The sequence below is a fragment of the Monopterus albus genome, unplaced genomic scaffold (assembly GCF_001952655.1).
Source record: "Monopterus albus unplaced genomic scaffold, M_albus_1.0 scaffold43.1, whole genome shotgun sequence".
NCBI classification, from domain to species: domain Eukaryota; kingdom Metazoa; phylum Chordata; class Actinopteri; order Synbranchiformes; family Synbranchidae; genus Monopterus; species Monopterus albus.
In genome coordinates, this window is record NW_018127923.1 from 2,453,995 (window position 1) to 2,471,381 (window position 17,387).

General features: G+C 41.3%; 1 protein-coding gene across 5 annotated transcripts in view; it reads left to right on the top strand.

Moving 5' to 3' along the window:
- rasgrp3 (RAS guanyl releasing protein 3 (calcium and DAG-regulated)) overlaps positions 1–17,387 on the top strand; it is a 63,769-nt gene that overhangs the window by 29,053 nt on the left and 17,329 nt on the right. For all 5 annotated transcript variants that reach the window (XM_020599879.1, XM_020599883.1, XM_020599882.1 and 2 more), the window contains exons 3-10: positions 5,237–5,339; positions 6,564–6,626; positions 7,036–7,167; positions 8,410–8,557; positions 9,952–10,125; positions 11,239–11,355; positions 15,439–15,717; positions 16,074–16,154. In XM_020599879.1, the coding sequence (XP_020455535.1) occupies positions 5,237–5,339; positions 6,564–6,626; positions 7,036–7,167; positions 8,410–8,557; positions 9,952–10,125; positions 11,239–11,355; positions 15,439–15,717; positions 16,074–16,154 (1,097 nt within the window). The remainder of the gene's footprint in view (positions 1–5,236; positions 5,340–6,563; positions 6,627–7,035; positions 7,168–8,409; positions 8,558–9,951; positions 10,126–11,238; positions 11,356–15,438; positions 15,718–16,073; positions 16,155–17,387) is intronic.

Below are 17,387 nucleotides of genomic sequence, written 5' to 3' on the forward strand. Positions count from 1 at the left end.
CAGTTGAATTTTATATTATAAATGAATGGGGGAAAAATTCACATTCATTGGAAAAGAAATTAACTGAGGATGAGCGCTCGTACAAAACAAAATAAAATCAAGTTCAGTCCTTTGTTTCAGTGTGTGGAAACCCGTTCATGTCTTAAGTCTGTTCAGTGTCCTGTTCAATTCAATGTCTTGTAACCAGTGTAGTTACTAGCTACCACTGAGTTCAGTTCCTTGGGCTCGGGCTCGCCATCCAGTACTGGAGAGGTGTCGATCCTCAGCTACTGCAGAGTAGCTCCGTTTGAATCCTACTAAGACAAAAAACCTGACCTATGGAAAGGCCAGAACACCATAGTTTGATTTCACTATAAACTAATTGTATATAGTCAAAAGCTACTATCGAGCACTTCAAGTTAGTTTCTCAAGTTATACAACATTAACCTTCACATATTCAACATTAACAATTACCATTTGTAACGGAAAGGCCAGAACACCATAGTTTGATTTCACTATAAACTAATTGTATATAGTCAAAAGCTACTATCAAGCACTTCAAGTTAGTTTCTCAATTTATACAACATTAACCTTCACATATTCAACATTAACAATTACCATTTGTAACCATGCATAGTGAATACACACATTCAATGGAAGTAAAATAGCTTCACAAGTACATTGTAAAGTCCTGCTTATCTCATTCCTTTCAAGTGTTACCAAGCACTAGGAGAATCTGATGAAACTCCATGCAAAGTCCAGGCAAAGTGCACTTTTGTACTCTCATTACAGTAGAAACATCAATTATAACCTTATTAGCACCATAGAACATTAACAAATAACTGTACTAACATAACAGCTTAAAACCTTCACAAATCTTGAACAAATCTTCAAGTAACATTCAGGTTACACTAACAGGTAGCTAGTGCTAATTAGCTCGCGGCTAGCGGTATGTAGCATCCAAGCTAATGCATTTCATTCACACACACATATGACTCACCAATGCGGGGTAACATGTGCTAGCAAAACACAAAGGTGTGGGTTCCCAGGTCCCGGCCGGCCCACAACCCTCCTTCAGCTCAAAATCTCTATTCCACAATATTCCCGTTTGCGAGTCTCCAGGGTGTAATTGATGAGTGCGCTCCTGATGACTGTACTGCATTCTGTCTTTTACAGAAATAAATGTGTTGCATTAAGAGTGAGCGGCCCCTCATTCTTTAGCCCTGTAACACTCGCACCGCCACAAACCACTTTTGCAGTTGCACTGGTTTCCTCACCACCACCCAACACCATTCAATAATCCCTTGATAAACCAATTTTTAACCTAGATTTATTAGTCCTTTAATCACTCTGCAAAGTTAATAACTGTATAGTTATTCCAGGTTTGACTGGTGTTTCAGCACTGGGTTACACTAATCTGAAAAGTAGAGAGGGTGTCTGCCTCCCGAACTGAGCCTGGGAGCCAGTATAGAGAAGTCAATGTCAGCAAATGCTTGATCAAGGGGGACGTGTTGGGTTTTCCTCTATAATAAAAATATTAGGGTCTAGACCTGTGTCCTGAGATGACTTTTGTTGTGATTTGGTGCTCTACAAATAAATTTGAATGATCTCGCTTGCCTGTTCCTTTCAGTACTCTGGTTGCAGCATTTTGGATTAACTGGAGGCTTTTTAGGGAATTATTGGGACATTCTGATAGTAAAGAGTTACAGTAGTCCAGCCTGGAAGTAGCAAATGCATGGACTAGTTTTTCAGCATCACTTTGAGACAGGATGTTCCTGATTTTGGTGATATTTTGTAGGTGAAAGAAGGCAGTTCTAGAGACTTGGTTTATGTGTGATTTAAAGGACATTATCCTGCAGGATACTTTGATCATGTAAGTTTGCTGGTCTGTCACTCCCTCTCTTTCTCCCTCGGGAAAGGTTGAGCGAAGCATTGTTAGAGGCTGGCAAGGAGTAACACAGCTGGAGCAAATTTTCTCCATTGATTCAGCTAGTATTTAGCTGTGCCACCCTTGCCAGTCAGTTAGTTGCACTTGCCACGTCCAGACAGCCAGACCCTCTGAGATCCTTTACTGAATGTAAGGGATCCTCACCAGCACTGGAGATAGTTTCTCAGCTGACCTGAACTCTCCGACACTGAGTAGACAGCTCTGTGTAATCCTTGCTGCTGTTAGGTTACACCGCACAGACCACTCCAGCCTGGTTACCTCTACCCACCTGAAGGTCCTCACCACCAGCCTCGGAACTCATGGATTGGCATCGACCCTGCTCCATGCTGCAACAACCCTCTAGGCTGCGCAGACCACTCGAACCCTGCAACCACATCTTACCTGAGACATCTCGCCTCCTCTGGACCCTGCTTCAACCCTGCCACATGAACTCCAGCTGCCTCCACCACTCACCTGGGTCATCTCACTGTAGCCTGGGGTGATTTCCATCTGCAGCGATCCTGCATAAATCCGTGCTTTATTACTTGTAAATAAAACATTTGCATCTTCTGTCTGAGTCTGCTTTAGAGTCTTTCCGCTCTGAACTGGGGCTTCACTGTAAAAGATTATCTTGGGAATTCATTCTCCCCTCCGCAAGCAGTCCAGGTCCAGAGGCAGCAATGCAGTCCCAAATCATGATGCCCCTCTACCATACTTCACTGCTGGAATGATGTTTCCATGTTGGTACACCGTTCTCTTTTCATGCCATACATAATGCTGTGTGTTCTTCCAAGACAATTCTACCTTCGTTTTATCTGTGAACAGCACATTTTCCCAGTAGTGTTGTGGAGTGTCAAGGTGGTCTTTGGTAAACTTAGGCTGCTGCAATGTTATTTTTGGAGAGCAGTGGCTTCATCCATGGTGTCCTGCCATGGATACCATGCCTGTTTGATATTTTGCATATGGTTGACTCATGAACAGAGATGTTAACCAACTCCAATGACTCAAGTCTTTAGCTGTTACTCGAGGGTTCTTTTTTTACTTCACTGTGTGTCTGCATTGTGCCTTTGGAGTGATCCTGGCTGGGCACAGTAGCAAATAATGTCTATTTATAGACAATATGTCTAACTGTGGACTGATCAATATATAGCCTTTGAGATGACTCTGTAACCCTTTCCAGATGCATGCAAATCAACAATTCTTGATCGGTCTTCTGAGATCTCCTTCAGGGACATCAGAAGCCTGGTGCTGCCATCACTTTGCTCAATGTATGTGCTCAATAAGGACATAAAAGGTCCTGACTGGTTGTGTTTTATCTGCTTAGAAACACATGCAGTTGCCAGGGATGGCCAGTAAAGCTACCCACAACGTTAATGGGGAACTCAATTATAAGGCCAGGCGATATAGAGTCAATAAAGTCTCTTTACTGCACTCACTCAGAACATACACAGTGACAGTCCAGAAAATACAATCCAAGTCCAACAACAGTCCAGGGTCAATACCGGCAAACATACATAGCCAAGGGATCCAAAAGAGGGAGGTCCGAGAGAGAAGTCTGAAGGTCGATACACAGATGCAAACAGCTCTAGGAGGGCAAGGCAGTAATCGGTGGTCGAAACAATCCGGAGTGATGAGCTAAAGCTCCCGGCAGTCAGGGTAAGCTGGGGACTAGAAGTAGCATCAAAATAAAAGCATGACAGGAAGCAAACGGGACAGAATCATGACAGCAGTGTTTTTAGCAACTTTAATCTTTTTATTAAAGTTGTTCAAAACATAGGAAGTGTTGCTGGACCTTTTTGCGAATGCGCCAGGCAAGCAACTTACATCAGACAGAATGGGCACCATGTTTCCATCTGGCATCTAGGGTTTATAATACATTTGTGGTTGGGAGGAGGCACTGTATTTACCTGTATACATTCTTGCTTTGCTTGGCTAAAATGTTGCTTAAATTGTTTAGCTCTCACTTTGCTGACTGTGGTAATTCAGAATGGATAACCTTACCTGACTGTAGCTAACCCTTAGTGGACCTAGAGATCCCACTGACAAGAGCAACAGGCTGAAAAATGACTGTGCACCCTGATCTCAGCTCTCAGTTCAGGAGATAACTCTAACTAGCAGCTGTCGGCAGATGACACACACACACTGCAGTTGACTCAATTTCTGTCCTCTCTGTGTTCAAACTGAGCACTAGAGTGAACATTTGGATTTAGTTGAAGCATCCACTACTGTATGTGGCTATATGGGGTAGTTTTTTTTCTTTTTTCTTTTAATTAACTTAGGGGTGTAAAGTTGAAGTCAGAAGTTTACATACATTAGTCAACATTAGTCAAGTACATATAAGCTCAGTTTGTCACTTCTCCTGACACTTAATCCTATAAATCCTATATTCCTAACCCTATAATTCCTATAAATTTAGATCAGTTAGATCACTACTTTAAGAATGTGAAATGTCAGAATTATAGTAGAGAACAAGATTTATTTCAGCTTTTATTTTTTTCATCACATTTGAAACAGATGAGAAGTTTACATACATTCAGTTAGTATTCAGTAGCATTGCCTTGAAACTGGTTAACTTTGCTCAGACATTTCGGGACGCCTTCAACAAGCTTCTTCCAACCAGTTGCTGGAATTTTAGCCCATTCCTCCTGGTGGAACTGGGTCAGGTTTGGAGGCCTCCTTGCTCGCACATGCTTTTTCAGTTCTGCCCACAGATGTTCTATTGGACTGAGGTCAGGGCTTTGTAATGGCCACTCCAGTACCTTGAAGCCATGTTGCCACAACTTTGGAAATCTGCTTGCGGTCATTGTCCATTTAGACTAGACCCATTTGTGACCAGGCTTCCTTCCTCATGATGTGAAGTGCCCCAGTTCACCCTCCCCCCCACAACATAATGCTGCCACCCCCATGCTTCACATTTGGGATGGTGGTCTTTGGCTCGTGGGCCTCTGCCTTTTTCCTCCAGACATAACGATGGTCATTATGGCCAGACAGTTGTGGTGTGAGTTTGCAAGGCGACAGCAGTACGGTGGGTAGAGCAATCATCTCCCAACCAGAAGGTTGAAGGTTCAAATCACGGTGCCTCCAGTCCAGTGTTTGTAGTAATCTTTGCATGACGAAGGGGCTCTATAACATAGAAGAAAAAAAATACAGTACATCAGCCAGTATGTGTTAATAAGATCAGTTCATTGATAGTGTTGGTCTTTTCATACTATGTATTAAGAAAAATGAAGCATTTTATGATAAATAAGTCAGAAAACAACATGAGCATAGTAACATCATACTTTTACAATTAAAATTTTGTGACATGTAGCAATGTACTTTTCTTCACAGATGACAATGGAGAGCTGCAGGCCAACCTGCTTCCTCGCAGCCTGCTGCTGATGCATCGCTGGTACATTACATCCTCAGAACTGGTGGGAAAACTACTGATAATATATCCCATTTGGTAGAATCCTGCGGGAACTACAAATACACAACTACACAGCACTATAACTGTCAGAGACGGGCGTGTGAAGCTCCCGTGGAAGTGTGACCCCATTAAAGAGCCAGTAAGCTGAGGCAGCAGGACAGGATTTAATGTCTTTCTGTAAGATAGACAGAAACAGATGCAGTCTTGAAGGATCAGGCTGAGAACAGTACTTAGTTCAATCTGAGGTTGAAATGTCCGGCAGGGCAGCAGTGAAGGCAAGGCAGAATCGTAGGTCGGTAGAACAGGCAGGGTATCAATATTAGGATAGCAGTCAGGCAGGAGGGAGGAGGGAGGAGGCTGGATCATGGGTCGGTGGAGCAGGCAGGGGTTCGGTACCAGGATAGCAGTCACAAGAAAATAAAGCTGGAGCATCTAGACAGGGCATAGAACAATCTGGCAGCATCTCTTGATGGCTATATACTGTGGTGAGCAGGTGAGAGCAATGTGCATGATGAGATAAAGTTACCGGGAGTTAGGGTGGGCTGGAGACAGGAAAAGTTGTCAGAATAAAAGCAGGACTGGAAGTGGACAGGGTAGGATCATGACAATAACAAGATGGTGAAAAACTACTGCGTTTTGTATTTCAGCTGCTAAAGATCTGAACTTTAGTGATGAATTAAATAAATTATCCTTCACCTTATGGGAATTCTAATCAATCCATTTGAATATGTTTTTAATTTTCCACTGTCACCAGGTGCCTGCTCATGGTTTGTTTTTTGTATAATACTGTAAGTGTAAGTAAGTACCTTACTATATAAAGTGGCTTGAGAGATTTTTTTTATGATTTGGAGCAATATAAAGACAATTTAATTGAATTAAATCAGGCTGACAATAAGGTCTAGACCTCCAGCAGACTAGTTTATACAAAATGTTGTTCTGCACTATCTCTCACTCTCACTCGGCCCTGAGGTGAAAAGGCTGCTTTGGAGTCTGTTTTGAAAAGTTATAAAAATAGCTAGACATTCTACATGGATGAGGACTTTGGGCTGAGCTTGTAGACCATAGAGTAGTGGCTGTACAGTCAGCAGAGATGATCGTGAATGATAGGAGAGGATAGGTCCTTGTTCGTCAGCCACAGCAGCAAATTCAGAATTTAAAGTGTGATTATTTGTTGCCTTAATAACATAGTACACACATGCACTACAGTGCATGTTAAAATCTTGGAAGAAGGCCTTAACTTAACCCCACGTACCGTGACTGCGAAGATGACAACTGCCAGAGAACCAGGCTGAAGATATGTCATTTCATGAGGTAAGGTGCTACATACACATTCATCGATCCCAACACAAACTTTTCGCACTGGAGTTTCACACTTAAGGCTGTGGTTATTTTTCATCCTCACCGTGACCACTGTCTATGTGCCCAGTAAAATTTGACAATGATTGTTTAGTTGCCTTTGCACTGTTACTAACCCCATCTTTTAAAAACAACACTTCTCCAAAGCCGTCACAGTTCCAAGCTGTTGGAAACTTCCTACACCGTACATAATACAGTACCACAACACAGGGACATCAGTCATATGTCACATTCACAACAACAGTCATTATATACATGGAAAGTTTTTTGGAGCTGAAGTTAAATGATTTCCAATTTATCACAAGTTCATCTTTTCGGTATCAAAATATTTGCTGAACTTTCTAATGTGAATGTGTGTATTCAGGTACTGGATAGTAACATTCCCTGCTGAGTTCAACCTGGACCTGGGTTTAATCAGGGCAACAGAAGAGTTCAGAGATGTGGCTGCTCAGCTTGGCTGTGAGGAGCATTTCAAACTCATCGACATTTCCACCATGTAAGACATCAAATGCATGCAAATACAACTGTACAATCAAGTATAGTGGTAAGAAAATAACTTAACATTAACATTAGTTAATTCCATTTCCAATCATACGCCTGAACCAAAATCCTGACCTAAATATCTAAATGACACCATCATGAGTGAGTGGTGAAACAAAAGGACACATATATGTCAACTGTAAGCACAAAATCACAGGACCAAGAAGATAAAAAACTTACAAAGATCAAACAATTTCATTCAGCTTTTAGTCTGTGACCTACAAAAGGTTTATGTGACACATTTCTACCATATTATAAAGCATACCATTGCACAATGATATGTTTAGATAAGCAAATAACCTTATATTTAAATTTAAAATCACACCAAACATGCTTTGAAAATAGACTGGATTATTTACTAGTGACTGTAAGGCTATTTGACTTAATTTAAAAATGTTCCTTGCCTTCTTGTTAAAGTATGGGTTATGCTTTTTAAAAACAATGGAGATATCTGCAATACAATTCTCAGAATAATTATCAGTAACCCAGAACCCCTCTCTGGTATCATGCCTCTACAGCAACGATTATGAAAAGTCAGAGAATCACCACAATCCCTGAGACTCATCCTCTGGGGATCATGAACATCTGTACCATTTTTTTAATCCATCATATAGATATTTTACCAGATGTGTGAAAACTTTGCCGAGCTGGTGGGATAGAGGAAAAGTCAGAGGTTCGCAAGAATCAGTGAGATTCATCCACTGGAGACCATGAATGTCTGTACTGGATTTAATGGCAATCCATCCTACAGTTGGTGAAACATCTCTCTCTCAAAAAAAAGTTATCCTTATGGTGGCATTAGAGGAAAAGCCAGGGGATTACTACTGGGGAATATGAAAATTTCCAGAGTTGAGGTATTTCATTCTGGACCTAAGTGGTAGAAACAACACCGCCATGACAGCTCGAGCCAGAGGACAGATGGTTACTTGCAGTGGTAGTCCAGTGGTTAGCATGAATGACTTTTAACTTGAAGGCTGTAGATTTGAGACCTGTTTGGGATAAACTTTTTTTTTATTATTTATCAAATTTAAGTTATTTTATCTTGTTATAGAACTTGGGGTAGCTGGAAATTCAGGCTTATTTTAAGAAATCTTATCCGGAAAAATGCCACAGTGCCAGCCAAACACTTAAATTTGATCAGGGGCTGTAAATTTCTAGAATAAATGAGCTTATTGTTAATAAATCGCTCTCCTTGTAGTCCGTCGTACGACTGGATGCGTCAGCTGACCCAGAGGAAGAAGCAGGCTAAGAAAGGCAAGGCCTCGCTGCTGTTTGACCACCTGGAGCCCATGGAGCTGGCTGAGCACCTCACCTTCCTAGAGTTCAAGTCCACCAGGAGGATCTCGGTATGTCTGCAAACAGCTTTACTTTTGAACAGTTGGCAATGTTTTTATTTTTCCTAGCAGTCTAACACTGTGGCTCACAGGCCGGCCTGTCCTTCAGTTAGTCTGTCCACAGTTTTGGTCCAGAGTGAAATACTTCTGTAGTTATTAAATAGATTGCCTCCAGTCTATGTTCATGCCTTCCAGAGGATGAATCCTACTTGTCCTCCAGCTCCAATATAAGGTGGACATTATTAATTATGACAGTTAGATGAAATTTCATGAAAGTTGTTACAGATATTTGCCTCAGAACTGCAACAGTTTTGGTGATCTTTTGACTTTCATCTAGGTCACTCATCAAGGTCAAGATTTCAGTTTGGTTTATTACCAAATTCCTGCCAAATAGTACATGATAAACTAAAATACAAAACTAAAACTAATTTTAACATATTCAAATAAATTAATTCTGCACACAACCAAGATGGTGGCATCTGACAGGGGCACATTCTTCCATTAAAAGTGGAATTTATAAGAAATAAGAATTTATGATATTTTGTAACTAACATTTTAAAGCCCAGTACAATTCACTTCCTGAACTGGGGGAATTATGTGCATCATGAAAAAAAAGTCCCTTATGGGAATTTAAACACCTGCTGTTGAGTACTGATGTAAAACTATCTGACCTCTGGGTGAACTGCCTTGTTTCCAGTGGCCAAGTGGTTAATAGGTAACAACATCAGCAAAAAGACCAAAGAGTGTAATCAGGTAGTTACTGGAAGTGGAATAAAAGCACAAGTGTGTGCATGAGTGTTTGTCCTAGAAATATAATTTCACAAGTATACCGTACATAAACACTCGCATTCATCTGCACATGGCCAGAGGCTGACTTCTAAAGATACAAGATTGGCACAATATAATTCAGGAACTGAGTGACAAAGGGATGTGTGCGAACACTTGATCCTCTTCTCGTGCTGCCATCAGGCTAAATTTCCAGTTGCACATATGAAAAACTCCTTGGCAGATTGCTATGAAATGTACATCAGTTCTTCTAAGGGAATGAAATATTTAATGTTTGAAATTCAATTAACTTTCCTCAAGCATTCTTGTCAGGTCAAAATATCAACTTGCATACAAGATCTAAAATCTAGCAGGCCACAATATTTAAAAAGCTCTCAAAAGGACGAATCTTGTGAATGTTGACAATACCACAGCTTATCCTAAACCATCACCTTCAGCACTTGTTATTGTTAAGCCACTAAGAAAAGCAAAGTTATTAGTATGACAGTTGTGCTATCTTTCTGTTGTTAACTGTAATAACCACTGCAGGCTTTAGGGGCCTCTGGAGCCTAAGAATCACACAGGACCCTGTAGATTAGATTGAACTGACATCTGATCTGTAATTCCCTTTTGGTCCCCAGTTCACTGATTACCAGAGCTACGTGATCCATGGCAGCCTCGTGGACAATCCGACTCTGGAGCGCTCCATTGCTTTGTTCAATGGAATCTCTCAGTGGGTGCAGCTCATGGTGCTAAGCAAACTAACACCTCAGACACGAGCAGAGGTCATCACCAAATACATCCACGTGGCACAGGTAAAACAGAGGCTGCTGTTTCTGAAACAAAGAGAAAGAGAAGAAGGTCATTTTCCTGAATGAGTGGGAGTTCCAAAAAATATACAACACCCCAAATATTAATATAGCTAGTCAGTTAACATTAAATCTTGGCGTCTCTGCTGGCCTGTTCCTAGACAGTAAATATGAGTACAGTGTCCTTATGAAATGTGGGTAGGAGGTAGCTATGACTGAACTGGCAGCCCTGCACATCCTGTCCCAAACTCCCTTGCCAGTCAAAAACAGAAGTTTCCTGCCTTTTTCTCATAGTTTCAGTCTTTTATTGTTGGCTATTTAATTATGTAAATGTTGTAGCATAATATTAGCTGCACTGTACTGAAATATAAAAATATTTCTGTTCAGGAATGAGCACCACTAGCAATTTTTTACTAAGTTGCAGAGCAGTGCAATCATACATTAGCCTTGAAGAACAAATATTTTTTCAGCACATCCCACAATGTTGCTATATCAACTGCAAGGTTTAGCTGTTTCAATTTGGCTGTTTATTCTAAGCTAAGCTAATCACTGCTAACTCCAGTGTCATATTTAGTGTACAGACATGAGAGTGGCATTGATGTTCTCACCTAAACTTCCAGAGAAAGTGAAGGTTTACTTACCACTATTTATTACTACACCACTGGAGCGGGTTCTGCACTACAGAAACAATCACAGTCCTTTTTTCTAGAACAGCATGAGACTAGACATGGAACATGTTTGACTAGGTCAGTCATAGGGCAGTGGTGCAGTGGTTAGCACTGCCACCTCACAGCAAGGGCTCAAATCCAGACTGGGGCCTTTCTGTGTGGACTTTACATGTTCTCTCTGTGTCTGTGTGGCTTCCTCCCACAGTCCAAAGACATGCAGGTTGTGTTGACAGGTAACTCTAAATTGCCTGTAGGTGTGAGTGTGGGTGGTTGTGTGTCTCTATGTGTTGGCCCTGTGGTAGACTGGTGACCTGTGCAGGGTGGACCCCGTCTCTTGCCCAGTGTCAGCTGGGATTGGCTTTACAACCCAAAGTGAACCTCTACGGGATAATTGGTATAGATGATTAATAGACAAAAGAGAAAATCTGAAAACATTAATTTTCCTCATCAGAAACTTCTGCAGCTGCAGAACTTCAACACCCTGATGGCAGTGGTTGGAGGGCTGAGCCACAGCTCCATTTCTCGACTTAAGGAGACTCATTTTTATCTGGCTCCAGAAGTTGTGAAGGTAAGTCAATACCTGCCTTTTAATGCACATTATATTATTCTGCACGCAGAATAAAGCACCCTATGGTACAAAAACAAAATAAGCACAGTGTGGTTGTAAGAGATCCAGCAGTGATGTTTTTGTAGGTCAGCTTCAGTCAGGTTTGTGATGCTGTGATGGCTGAAATTTTTTTTAATGACCAAATAACCTTGAATGCCGCATGTAGAGATAAACTCAGCATGGGCTGTATTCCTCAATTGTTATGAACTACCACATACTCAGGAGCTTCTCTTCTGAGGTATAAGCAAGTTTTGTGTAATCCGTTTAAAAATTTAATAACTCTGAATAGCGAAGCTGGACACAAACTCATGTTTACCAACAAACCAGCCTGCACAGACTAACAGTCAGTCAGCTGTAAGTTCTGCATGGAGATTCACTTCAATTCGATTCCATTTTATTTGTCTAGCGCCAAATCACAACAAAACTCATATCAGGACACTTTACATAATAAGGTCTAGACCTCACAGTATTATAGAGAAAAACCCATCGAACCTCTCTTGAGCAGCACTTGGTGACAGCAGAGAGGAAAAATTCGCTTTAATGGAAGAAACCTCCAACAGACCCCAGCTCTTGGTGCGCAGCCTTCTGCCTCGACCGGTTGGGGTGAGTGGATAGAGGAGAGAGAGAAGAAAAGCAACAAGACACAACAAACACAACATCAAACAATCAAACACTGGGCAGGTTGATGTGGCTGGTGACTGCTCATCAGAGACGCAGAGCTCCAGAGACAGGGCAACCTGTAGAAAGGTACAGGGAGAGAGAGGAGACACATGGTTAGTGACATAAATACATGGAGAGGGGAGGGGAGGAAAAGGTAGAGGAGCTCAGAGCATGATGGAGGACCCCAGCCTAGGCCTATAACTAAGGGCTGGTACGTCAAATCAAACCTATCCTACAACCCTTAATCAGAAAAAGTTGGTACAATATGTAAAATTACAATTAAAATTGAAAATAGTGATGTGTAAATCCTCTGTGTCCTGTATGACATTGAAAACATAGCAGCCCATTAGTTGATCAATTTTATTCTTTGTTCAAAATAAACAGTCACTTCAATTCTGATGCTGCAACACATTGCAGACAAAGTTGGGACAGTGAAGCATGTGATGTTGTCGTTCCTTTTCACAACACTTAAAAGTCATACAGGGACTGAGGACACCAAGGGATTCATTGTGTCAGGTGTCATTTTGTCCCATTCTTCCTGCAAACAAGTCTTAAGGTGCACAACAGTCCTGGGTCTTCATTGACCCAAGTTGCTTTTCAACATGTACCAAACATTCTCTACTGGGGACAGCAAATGTTTACACCTCAGTGCATCTCATAGAGATGAGGCATTCTGTTCTGCCCAGTCAACCAGTGTCCTGTGAGACTGTGTTCCTCTTTAAAGTGTAACAGCCACAAGAGTAGAGGAACTGAGTATGAATTATCAGGTGCAGAAGATAATGCAAGACTTAATATTCTGTGCCAGCTGTTCATCTGTTACTGTTTATATTAGTTAGTTAGTTGGTTATCAGTGTCATGTAACAAAATAACCTTTGAAACATGAAAAAAAAGCCATCATCAATGTAAATTGATGTACAAAAATACATGTACAAAGAGTAAAATACATTACAGTAGAGGACTATATCCAAAAGAATGTCAGATATGTTTTGAACTAAATGTTTGATGTACTAATACACCCATCATAAACACCACTGTAGTGAACAGAAACCAAACAAATTACACACACAGGAGACAATAGAAATTAAACAGAAATTGTGTGTGTCCCATACTATTATCCTGCCCCTACCTACTGTATCTGCATGGGTTTCACAGCTTGGCTATCTAGTGCTTTTACATTACACCAGCAGAGTTTTTGCAGTAGCTGTTTCACACCTACTTGCTGCTTTCCTGTTTGTCTTTTATTTTCACACAATTCTTTATGTCAGTACCATTTAGTCTGGCAGTTAGTTAATTTCAGGCATTTGCATGTACAACCCCAAATCAGAAAAACTTAAGACATTCTGTAAAATCAAAATTAAAACTGAAAGTAGTGACACGTAAATCATCTGTATTCTGTATGACTTGGAAACACAGCAGCATATTATTTGATGTAACGCCATCAGTTTTATTCTTTGTTCACAATAAACACTCATTTCAATCCTGATGTTGCAACATATTCCAACAAAATTGGGACAACAAAGGGTTTACCACAGTGTGATGCTGCTGTTCCTTTTCACAACACTTAAAAGCTGTTTAGGGACTGAGGACACCAAGTGATTCATTGTGTCAGGTGTCATTTTGTCCCATTCTTCCTGTAAACAAGTCTTAAGGTCCACAACAGTCCTGGGTCTTCATTGACCCAATTTGCTTTTCAACATGTGCCACACATTCTCTACTGGGGACAGGTGGGGACTGCAGACAGACCAGTCCAGCACTCACGTCATTTTGGCCAATTCTTTCTGCAAGCAAGTCTTAAGGTCCACAACAGTCCTGGGTCTTCATTGATGCAATTTGCATTTCAACATGTGCCACACATTCTCTACTGGGGACAGGTGAGGACTGCAGACAGGCCAGTCCAGTACTCACAGCCAGGCCTTGGTAATGTGGCAGTGTGAGGTTTTGAATTGTCTTGCTGAAATATGCATGGGTGTCCCTGGAAAAGATGTTGTCTTGAAGGCAGTATGTGCTGTCTATTCCTTCCAAAAATGACCTGAAATCCTGATTCGTCTGACCACAGTACACGTTTCCACTGTGTGATGGTCCATCCCAGATGCCTCTGAGCTCAGAGCAGTCGACTTCTGGACACTGTTGACATAGGGCTTCCTTTTGGCACAGTACAGTTTTAAGCAGCATTTATGGATGTAACTACATATTGTAGTGCCTGACACAGGTGAGCCAAAGTCATCCTGAGCCCATGTGGTTATATCACTTATAGAAGGGCCTTTACATACTGAAATCCCTCCAGACTCCTTGAATCTTTTAATGATGTTCTGCACCGTAGAGGGTGACAGATCCAAATCCCTTCCTATCTTTTTTTGAGGAACATTGTTTTTAAACATTTCAATAATTTTCTCACTCATATGTTGTCAAACTGGTGGTCCTCGGCCCATCTTTGCTCCTAAAGGGCTCGGCCTTTCCTGGATGCCACTGTTGTACCAAATCATGATGCAGTCACCTGTTGACATCACCTGTTTCAAATGGGATCATCATTTCATTGTTTTACCTCGTTACTGGCCCTGAAATGTAACCGACCCAACTTTGTTTGGAATGTGTTGCAGCATCAGGATTGAAGTCAGTGTTTATTTTGAACAAAGAATAAAGTTGATGAGGGATCACATCAAATAATGTGCTGCTGTAATGTTTTCAGTGTAATACAGGGCACGTGATTTACAAATCACTATTTTCAGTTTTAATTTTGATTTTACATACCATCACAACTTTTTCTGATTAGAGGTTGTAGGATAGGTTTGATTTGATGTACCATCCCTTAGTTAGGCGTAGGCTGGGGTCCTCCATCATACTCCTCTCCTCCTTTCACTACCTTCTCCTCCCCTCCCCTCTCCATGTATTTATGTCACTAATTGTGTGTCTCCTCTCTCTCCCGTAGTGTATTCTCTCTGCTGTCCCTTAATTTCATAGACACCACTACATGGGTATAAATGAAGGCCATCCTGTTGACTACAAACCACTGATGCAAAAAGTCTAAATGCTTCAAGCTGTAGTTCACCTAAGAAAGACAATACAAGTTAGTATGAATGCAGAGACTTTATTTGATATAAACCTTTGCATTGACATTGGTAATTAGAAAGAGGGACAGAGCCTTATGTAATGTATATCAGCCAAAAACGAGCCACTGAGTTCTTGACTCTGGTGATGGCAGTCTAATCCAGTCTACTTCCTTTTGATGCTCTTCTGTATGGTGGACATGGTGTTATCATATGCCCCAGCTGACACTCTGTTTAGTAAAACCATGACTGGAAATTACACATCACGTGAATTGCTTTTTCTGACCTGATGTTTTTGTTTTGGCCATGATACTTCTAAATCTTCCACTCCTTGCTTCAGATCTGGAGCGAGATGACCGAGCTGGTCTCTTCCAGTAACAACTACTCCTGCTACCGAAAGGTCTTCAGCGAGTGCCAGGGCTTTAAAATCCCCATCCTGGGTGTGCATCTCAAGGACCTAATCGCAGTGCATGTGGTGTTTCCTGACTGGGTTGATGACGGTAATAAGGTGAACCTGGTGAAGATGCATCAGCTTTACATGACCTTCAATGAGCTGGTGTCATTGCAGAGTGCAGTGGCCCAAGTGGAGCCCAACATGGACCTCATTTACCTGCTAACGGTGAGGGATTATCACTGCACAGTGCACTAAACATTTACGGTTTGAAGTGAACAAGTGTTACTGGCCAATTAAGTACAAGGAATATGCCATAAGTATCAAAGTTTACAAAACACAGTTGGCTTTTCTCTCCTTTCTGTCTCTTCATCACTTCATCATTAATCAGTTATCATAGCTCCTTCCCTGAGTAGTTGGTACTTTGGCTCTTTCCTACTGAATTGAATGGGAAAGTGTGCCCAAAGTTTGGACTGGTAGTGTATGAGTGGAATCACAAATATTACATTAAATGAAAACTTACTATCTATCAATGGTACAATAATTTTTTAACTAATTATACCAAACATCTTTGTATTTTTCAGCTTTCTTTAGACCTTTATTACACAGAAGATGAGATTTATGAGCTGTCATTGCTAAGGGAACCACGTAACCCCAAATCATTGGTAAGCTCCAGCTGAAATGTTTGCATTTTGTGGTCAGACTGTGTGTGTCTAACTTTTTATGCTGAAAGGTTTTAACCATATAAAAGACCCTTTTGCACTGCACCATAATACTTCTTTTTCACAACTTTGAAATGATAATGATGATAATCACTTTTATTGGCCAAAGGACGACCACTCTACCTCCTGTGTCTTTTAGCACACAGCAGCAAGAAAAAACAAGTTGATTTCTTGCCAATGATCCTGTCGTGGTGCCACATATGGCTGCCTTGGTCACGCTCTCGCTCATGTATTTGTTGTTTTTCCTCATTTTCTCGGTCTTCTGCAACCCATCCCAGATTATTTTCACCAGAAAAGAACTACTAAACATCAGAAAACTCACTCCAAACATCCTTTCTCTGATTTTTCATCATGCAAAAAGCTGAGTGGACATTCTGGTTGGAGGGGCAGCAGCCCTCTTAAAGCTGTGAAGCCTGTGGTCAAAACACTGAAGGGATAGACTGAGCAGGCAAAGTCAGAGCTACAGGGCTGATTTGACTGCACTGATTGGAGTGTATTTGAGGCTGCGTTTATAGACCTGGATGAACTCACTGACACTGTGACATCATACATCAGCTTTTATGAGGATGTGTGTGTCCACCAAGTCCTTCTGCACATAGAACAACAATAAGCCCTGGTTCACACTAAAACTCAAGTAGCTTTATAATACCAAAGAGGAGGCCTACAGAAGTGGGGACAGGATCCTGTATAGGCAGGCCAGGAACACACTGACAAGGGAAATCAGTGTTAGGTATTTTTCCAGTCCTGAATCACATCACAGTCAGCCATCATGAGAAAATTAATATGCCACACGTGACGCTGTCCGTTTATGAGAGACTCTTGGCCCGGTGGAAACTGATCAAATTGTGAAGCTTCTACAGCAGGCTAACCCCTGCTGCGCACAATTTCTGGGGGTTAATTCCCAATCAATTCCACCGTTTTATCTCAACAGGACAAGCAATCACCCTAAACTGATGCAATTTTTCCCACTAATCCTATTTCCCACCCGGAGTCTTACACTGCTGTACAAGGCACGTTAACTCCACAACGAATTCTCACAATGAACCTATTGTCCAGCGTGATACACTTGTGGAAAAACGTTTTAATTAGCCTTTTGTACAGTTATCCCACCCACACATTGAGAACAGCAAAACTTTCCCTGTGCCTGTTATCACATGTGTGTAATGTATCAGAGAG